Source organism: Chenopodium album, chromosome 15, assembly GCF_948465745.1.
Source record: "Chenopodium album chromosome 15, dcCheAlbu1.1, whole genome shotgun sequence".
NCBI lineage: Eukaryota > Viridiplantae > Streptophyta > Magnoliopsida > Caryophyllales > Amaranthaceae > Chenopodium > Chenopodium album.
Window position 1 is genome coordinate 796,101 of NC_137848.1, and position 9,153 is coordinate 805,253.

At 33.9% G+C, this 9,153-nt stretch overlaps 1 protein-coding gene and 1 pseudogene across 2 annotated transcripts; one reads left to right on the forward strand and one right to left on the reverse strand.

The window, feature by feature from the left end:
- Positions 1-409: 409 nt before the first annotated feature.
- LOC145581473 (uncharacterized) lies at positions 410-4,697 on the reverse strand. The gene is made up of 5 exons (XM_081638476.1): positions 4,660-4,697; positions 3,369-3,504; positions 3,155-3,286; positions 2,042-2,509; positions 410-1,224 (listed from the first exon to the last, which is right to left on the reverse strand). Exons 2-5 carry the CDS (start codon positions 3,500-3,502, stop codon positions 1,086-1,088), a joined length of 873 nt encoding a protein of 290 aa, XP_081494602.1. The 5' UTR covers positions 3,503-3,504; positions 4,660-4,697; the 3' UTR covers positions 410-1,085.
- Positions 4,698-5,091: 394 nt separating this feature from the next.
- Positions 5,092-7,651, forward strand: LOC145581474 (kxDL motif-containing protein LO9-177 pseudogene; annotated as a pseudogene). The gene is made up of 2 exons (XR_014099633.1): positions 5,092-5,211; positions 7,097-7,651. The product of XR_014099633.1 is annotated as a kxDL motif-containing protein LO9-177 pseudogene (transcript).
- The last annotated feature ends 1,502 nt before the right edge of the window (positions 7,652-9,153 follow it).

Genomic DNA, 9,153 nt, shown 5'->3' on the forward strand with positions numbered 1-9,153 from the left:
ATTAAATAATTCAAATGTCACGTAAGCAAAATTGGCGAATGAGATTTTTAAGTTTAAATTAATTGAATATTAAATATTATCTTTTAATATTAGAAATTTTACCTAAACATATAACAAATATTAGCTCATAAAAAAAATAATAAAAAAAAAAAATCAAACAAAACGTGCATCGCACGGGCTTTATCTAGTACTAAACTAATTGACTGTAGTATACAAGTAATAAAATGTCAGTTAATACGGAGTAGATCGCATCAAATAAGATTTTGATTAAAAGTTCGAAGCTGAAATTAAAACTTTCAAACTCATATAATCTAATAATTTCCTAGTATTTTTTGTTTTATTCATCATGATGTCGTATTGTACTCCACTTTCTAAAACTATCCCTAAAAAAATTACAAAATACATAAACTGGAAGAAGCTTAATAATCTATCCAAACTAAAACGAGCAAACACATTATATTCATCATAATATCAGATCTAGTACAAATTTAATTTGCAATCGAACTACATATTAACCTAGCCTAACTTTAGATTTGCCTATATCTAAATGAGCATGCCCAGGTTAACAGAGATTTTCCGTCCAACAACTCTTGCCCAAATTGCCCTTACTTTATAACAAGTGAAAAGACGAACGTAACCTGATATAAACAAGAGTTGTTTCTTTCAAATATTAACTTGGATTTTCTCCATCTAAATTGTCATTGTTAGGCTTTCAAGGAGAGGTGAATTGCTATCTTGTCACCATCATCCCATGCATCTGACCACAACTGCCAGCCACCACCAACACTCCATGCATCACTGCCTTCAGCCCGCCATAACCATGCCACCTCGCCACCCCCACTAGACCTCTCCTGCACTTTCCTCTTCTCTCCACGGCCACCACTACAGCACCCAAACCAAACCACCTACACGGCTCCACCAAAACCTACAAATAACCACTGAATGGCAGAGACGTTTATGGATTACACCAAAGCTTCTGCGATTTAACAAAGAAAAAAGAAGGTAATATTCTGAGATCACAAAATCAAGGCAAAAATTCTTTAAGATTTCCTCTACCTTGTGCTTAGAAACTACAATTCGTGCCATCACGGTAGGACAGGAAGCTCCATTTTGTCAAAGGAGAACAAACTAACTCGTCCGTCATCTACATGACCAACTTTTATGGGAAGTCCATTGCTTTGTCTCTCCAGCACTTTGATATCAGATAGTGAAGGTGGATGGCCACTGAATATCACATTATCAAATTGAATTACCAAATGCACATATTTGGAAAATAACCTAATATATGTATCTGAAAAACACTAGTACTTTAAGTTGGATAATGACCAAAATGAACACAACACTTCCAAAAGTTTTAATGCAGAAAATCGAGAACATCACTCTATTTGCAATTGACTTGGAGACTTGAGAGTTGAGAGTAACATATTTATCATTTATTAAACTACTTCTGGGCTTGTCGTGCATCAAAAACACTATCATACCACAGTTCGATCACTTAATGTCTTATGCAATCATGTAATATTATCAACTATGATTTCCTATCTTCTACAGAGTGTATCATTTTATCATCTTCCAGTGCAACATTTACAACTCATAAAGAAGACAAAATTGTTATTTTCAGCAGTCACAAAAAAAAGATTTGTAATTTTGGGGTCAATTAAGCTAACATAATCTACAAAAACATTATAAAACTTACATCATAAATAGTATTACAGCATAATAGCATATGTCAACATAATTATAAGGAAACATAAGCCCATAAGGCAGTAACAAATAATTCAGAACCCTCTGAATCCCAAACTCTCTGACTGTAATTTGACCACATGTAATATTCCTAACGATCCTCACGTATTTGAGATAGAAGTGCATGATTTCTATGTAATATAATATTCAGGATACAGGTCTCATCTATAATATGACAAGTATGAGCTAGAATTTTGCAAAGCTTGACACTTTTTGAAATTTCACTGGACTCGATAAGAAAAATTGCGAAAATTCCAGCTATGAAAAGAAAACAGAATAATTCTCCAGAAGCAATTACCTGGTAGGATAGACAACAAAATTTGGATCACCAGGGCATGTCTTCTTGAACTGGCTGTTTGGAAGATAAACTTCATAAACAGGTAAATGGGCAATAAATTTTGATTCTTCAGGAAATGTCTTTTCAAAGTAGTTCAGAAGAGCATCTTCAGAAATAGGACTTGCTTCCTCGAGTTGTAAATTTTTCAATGACTGAACAATGGAAGTCCCAGCAACTATAATTTGTGTCGCATTGTTGTTTTCAGATGTATTATCAGGAACCAGTGTGCAATTCTTTATGCTCTTCAGGCTCCATGGAGTGCCAAGCCTCCCTACAATGTAGCCAAGAGACTTAAGATGCTGATATATTTTGAAACCTTCCCAACTGCAACCACTCTTATCTTCTGCAACTTTTGGATAGATCTCTCTTAAAGAAAGTGCAGTATTTTTATCATCAACAAGAAGCAATGCCCCTATTTGTACTAAAAACCTATCATATCGAACACTTATCAGAGACACAAACAGATATAGGTAAAAATCTTTAATGTGGATAACCATACATCTGATGTGTCAATAGCTTTTCCTAAACGTCAGCTGGATAAACTTTATTATAAAAATCAAAGCTTATTGAACATGCTTGCCTATATGAAGGATGATCATATCATTGTCCGAGAAGCAATTTCGATAAATATCAGTGACTGTGCAAGAGGCACATTTTAGTACATTTTAATAAAAGAAGCTTGTCAGCTTTGATTTAAACAGATTACGGATTTAATGATATGAGTGTATATATTAAGAGTTTTCTTGTCAAAAGCACGCCAGGAACAGAAAATCAACAGAAGCAACATGCCTCGAGAGAATATTAAAGTTAGCATAATACACATGGTACTCAGTCTCACACCAAAAATAATCTACCTTAAATCATTAAGAAACTTCAGCTGTCAATGGGGCCAAGATTATTTAGCAAAACAATCTCATAGAATAAAAGGCAATAAATCAAAAGGAATGCACAAAAATCCAATTGACATTTGGCAAAGCAGTGAAAGGGAATGAAAAATAAATGCATCTTTGTTAAGGTAAGGGATATACAATGGTCAAAAAAACTTGGGCCAAAAAAGGTCACCAGATAACTTACAATGTCTCTTCAATTGATAGATATATCTTGCCATTACGATTGATCCCCATCGATTTCAACAAATTGCCCTTGTGTTTCATGATCTCAGCCATACCCATTTCATCTTTCCAACAAGCCTTAAAGACAACACTCCTATAATAGAAAGATCACACGCTGTTTAGTAATTCTGAGTATATTCAAAATTTCCCAACCTTCGCATATTAGAATACATAACCTGAATTGCAATCTGGTTTGGGAACCTGCTTCACTGTACAATTCTTCATCTGCAGAATCTTGTGAAGAGAACTCAGAATCACTCAATCCCTGTACAGAAGTTAACAACTCCTCTGCCTCCAATCTACCATCCATAGCTGTATTTATCACCGATGTTGCAAAAAAAACAGTAAGCTAGTTCAGGCTAAGGGTCTCCAAATCAGATCATAGTTTTATCTTTTTTTTTTAACCTCCTGCGTATTAATATAGAAATAAGCAAACAATATGAGATTATATTAATGTCTGAAGTAATGAGCCTTCAACTTCAATTGTAACAGACCTAGAAAATCTTATGATGGATCAACGTTGGACATAAATTTAATCCACGAGACAACATACAGGCAAAAGACTTTACATAGCAATTGTAAAATACAGAGGGAATACGATTTTGATTGTTAAAGTTATGTTATTTTCTCTAAATTTGTGGTTTACATATCAATGCTATTATTTTAGACGCCGTATGGCTATTCATGAATGAGAATATTTTCTTCCCGTCAAAAAAAGAATTACAGCAATGCGTATCCCATAATCAATACAGTACACATCACACATCTCCACCTAGAATTTTTTTAAAAATCACAAGAAGATGGTGAGGTTGGAAGAAGCCAAAGAGGGGATCTATGTCTTTATCATTTCCCACTGCAATTTCTTTGAACCGCTCGTGATTTCATCAGTATTGTACTTAATTCTCACTTTTAGGTAGGGGTGGATCTTGTTAAGCACGATTGCAGCTAAATTATAAAAAACTAAATTAAATTACTTGCAGTTAAGGTGGATATCAACTGTATCTGAAATAATCAAATATTATAATTACTAAGGGTTAAAAATAAATCAGCCTAATCTCGTTATTCAGGACTATTGTAATGAAATGAATGAAATTAAAAGAAATGCTTGATGATTGAAATGAATAAAATCAAATTACCCGCACTTGAAAGTTAAATGACAAAATTCAAATGAAATTATGAAGAGTTAAAAGAGAATGAATTGCAATGCCTCAGGATTTGTAACTCTTGTCATTGCATAATACCCTAAAGATTTGCTTATCCCAAAAAAAATCAAGTTACTCATCGTTTCGGGATGATGGGTAAACATTAAAGCATATTAATAAATTGGCATGGCTTTCAATTTTTAGTTCAAGTAACTAAAAATATAATCTTTATTTCTGTTATAATATAAATTAAAGTAGCTTAATAATCTAACAATATAAATTAAAAAGTGAAACTTGAATACAAATGGGGTTGAATGAAACGTACCGTGATTTGCAGTCGGCGCCGGAGAAATGGTAGCCGCCGGTTTTGAGGGTTTATGAGAGAGAGTCATGTGTGTTGTGAAGTGTTGGCTTTTTATTCATTTTTTTTATGGGCCTAAGAGACCAGTTCTCAAACACAACTGGTCTGTTCAATAATTGTTTTTTTACCTGTTTTTTGGGCCTAAGAGACCCGTTCTCAAACACAACTGGACTCTTTAGGGTTCGTTTGGCATTGCTTTGGTTTTCTGTTTTTTGATTTTTTGTTATATGAAAGTATATGATATATGCCACGTAATGAATCAAAAATTATATAAACTTATTAAAATCATAATATTTTTGAAAACTGGCAACAAAAAAATGAAAACTCCGTAATTAGCCCTTAATTAGCTGTTTTTTTAAATAAAAAATATGTACAGTACTCCGTAACCCCGTCTTTTTTTCCTTCACCTTTTTCTCTCTCCTCTCAATCAAGTCTCAACAGTAGAAATACCAAAATCAAGATTTGGAGGAGACAGACTATACTCAAAATTCAGGCAGACCTTCAGTATTCATTCAGGTAAGAATTCTAAGTTTTTTTTTTTTTTTTTTTTTTTTTTATTGTTTTTAAATTTTGTTTTGCAATAATCGATTTTTATTTTCAATTTCGGCTGATTTCTATGTAAGGAAAGATTGTTGAATGATTAACAATGCCCATAATTTTCTATTTGTTTCCGATTAGTAATAATTTACTGCTCATGTATTTCTGTTAATTTAAGTTCCAATTACATTTGAAATAAACCAATACTTGTACAATTTTCATTCAAGAATCAATTAAACTGATATGTGGTACGATTGATTGAATCTAACTAATAATTGTTATAGAATAGTAATTCGAGAAATCTGTGTTCAATTGTTCATCAACGAATGACTGATTACAACTTAGTAAAGTCCATTTTGAATTTTTCAAGCTTTTACTCAACTTTGTAAATTATATACAGAAAAGATTGACTCCCATCTATAATGTATGCCAATGTCCCTATATGAACAAATTCGTTTTACTTGTGTTTGTAGCACACTAGTTACGCTGTATCTGCTGTTTTGATCGCCATTTGTAGCATCAACTAGCTTATATAGGTTCATCTTGATTGCGCTCTTATTCTCCTTCCGGGGTAGATGGATGAGAGGATTATGTTTAGGCTATGTCTGAGTATTTGTGTTTCGTTGTATACATTTATGATGTGAAATTCAAACTTGTACATGTAGGAATGTAGCCCTGCTTAGCATATGAATTAGCTTCATTACTAATTTCTTAAAAGGCGGTCCTTTTTTCTCCTGATAGGGAGAAATGTGTGAGGGTTTTTTTTATGAGAAAATCCTATCTTAATCACTTGTTGTAACTTGTAATTTAATCAGTCCAATTCTTTTTGTTAGGTTCTTATTGTCTACCCTCAATATAGGAGTTTAGCTTCCCCTTAATACTTCTCCATTGGCTGCTAAGACCATCACATCTTCCCCCGTCTTTTACAGCTTTTGTGGGGTTCCTCTCACTGTCGTTTGAAAGCTGAAGAGAATACAAATGCAAATATCAAGTAATAAGGAAGATTAAACTCAAGGAACTGAACCTAATGATGTGAAAGATGCTCAATGTTACTACAAAAGTAGCCATTATTGGTGCAAATAAGATGAATAGATTTCTACTCGTATATAGCAAAATAAATTTTGGGAATGATTAAATTGCTGCAAAGAAAGTGTAGGTTTATTATATTGGAATTATTGATGATTGTGAGCTGATTTAGCAACCATACATCCAATGACCCAAAAGATTCATTATTTTTTGAGGTATTATGGATTTTATGAATATGGCTTTGCAAGCTTTTTTTTTTTTTTTTTTTTTTGGTTTCTTATTGCAAACAAGCTGACCGTCTATGGTTTCTGGATGCTCGCTGAGTGGAAACAGTATATCTGTTTCAATAGGGTAAGTTTTGTGTGCATTTAACCCCTCCCCAATATTGTTGTTGGCAGGGCTTTTCAGAGGCCTTGTGGTTATATTGATGTAGGATTGAAGTAATTTAGCAAATAGTTTAGATTTCAACCCTTTTCATCAGGAGATGGAATTGCTCATTGGGCATAATGTCTGTCAATAAAAGATCGTTTGGTTGTCATTTGATAATGGTGCTCTGTTTTTTGGTTAATTCTTATTAACCTGACTATGTTGCAAACCTCGTATGATAAGCTGGCACCCCAGATTTGAATGTTGTAATTATTAAGGTAGAAACTCCATACTCTTAACAAAAATAATGCTACTAGGAGAGCAGCAACACTAACACGATTGACTTTTGAATTTAGCTTTTGCCTTTGCCTTTATCACAGATTAGGGCTGCTTTGTGGTAAGAATTTTTTGAAGCTTGCTGTTTTCTCTTTTGAAATGATGTGTGCTCTTTCTATCTTATGTCTCTTTATAGAAATGGAAGAATCGGAGAGGGCAGCAATAAGGGCTGCATCTAAAGAGGTTTCTCATGAAGTCAATACTCTGATGAATGCGGAGGCTATTGATTCGCTCAAGCAAATGCAACACCTCATATTAGGAAGATTGCAAGACAGCAATGCGGTGCTTTCACATTTTAACGAATACTCAGAGAATTGCTATGCAGATGTCATGGCTGAATTTTCAAAAAACACTCGTCTTTTGAAATCAATGAAGACTGACCTTGACTACATATTTCTGAAGCTGAGAAGCATGAAGTCCAAGATATTTGCTACTTATCCTGATGCGTTTCCTAATGAATCCTTGGAAGTGGTCGACACTAGACCAGACCTTGAGGTGCCTGTGTGTGAAGAGAGTCAGCAAGGTCATCCTAGTCCGACATTAACCCATGATTCCCATCAACCACCAACTGTATAATACATTATTTGAACGTTAACCATCTTACATTGTAGTTTGAACCTTGTTGAGTACTTGAGTGAGCTCTACTGTCAAATTTAATTCTATGGTATAGAGTATAGTTTTACTCCAAGAATCTCTCTTGTTAGTTGTTTACAATTTGAATTTTCACTTTGGGGTTTCATCACCCCAACTGGAACCACCATAGTGACCCACCATCACCTCTAGCCTTTTCATTAATCTATTGCCAACTACATTCACCAACTATCTGCTTCACCACTAGTCGACTACCATCTCTTATATCAATGTTATCCCAACCCGCTGTTCAACTAAGTGTTCAGATCACCTTGACAATATATAGGAAGCTGCTAAGAGGTTGTCCTTAAAGGGAAGGTGCACCCAGGCAGGCGAGCATAGGTGCACCCAGTGTATGTTAGATGCTCTCCAAGCCAAGTAACATATACGCCGCAACCAACTATAAAACTATGCCATTTACATATTCATGTGCCAATGTAGTGTAAGGAGTATGTTTTACGAATATACTGTTGCTAATTATGGATTGAGATTCTGGACCCTCCTAGGCTCCTACCACCAAGGGCCTTGGGTGGTCACCCCTCGATTCAACCAGCGCCGGCCTTGCCCATCCTTAACCTCCTTTGTCCCATATATATTGTTCTAGCCCACCCTGCCACGTTCCCCTTCCCCTTTATTAGCTAAAGTATGTATTACTATAGGAGCATAATAAAATACGTTGTACCCCTCTTTTTTTTTCTTTTTTTTTTTTTTCTTTTTTTTTTTTTTTTTTTTTTTGAGAATAGTTTGTACACCTCTTATTTTAGATATTCATCAAATGTCTTTGAGGTTTTTTTTTTTTAGAAAAATGTCTCAAATACCATTGATAACTTTGCTATTAGCTTTAAGAGTGCCTACGAGACACTTGTAAACATTTGCCTTATTTAAAATATACAAGTTGTTGAACAATGCATAATGAACGTCATTACCTAAAATAGTCAAACGTAATTTGTATAGTAAATTGAGTATATTTACTTGAAAGATATTATTGTATCTAGATGGATTGAATAAAAAAAAAAAGTACTACAAATTGAGTGAACTATGTATAGCCTAAACCACTAGTTCTATTGTCAAAGCTTTTGTCAATTTTCTAAATACAAACTTCATTTATCTATATCAAAAATAGCCTAAATAAAAATATAAATTGTGAATCCACTTTCTAATCAAACGCGTAAAATATAACACACAACACGTCTCAAATTCTCAATCCTTAATACTATACACAAAAACAAAGTTACTCCGTACGATTATGGACAATTGTACACATTGAAATATTTAAAAAAAAGAGACGTAGAAGTTAGTGAAACAGCAGAAGTTAATTGCGCATTAATGTACTCATCATGTAGTGTCTCACTATTCTGACTTTATTTTCTCCTTTTGTTGGGCAAATAAACATTAATTAAATAGTAATTACTCTTAAACCCCATAATTAATTAGTTAAAGGGTAACCTGGTAGGTGGTCCATAGATCTAGTTACATGCACTGATCCCGGCATTGATAATTCTAAGATTTGTAACGTTGGAAAATCCAATTATTATAGTCAGTTGAGTGAGTGAGTGAGTGGAG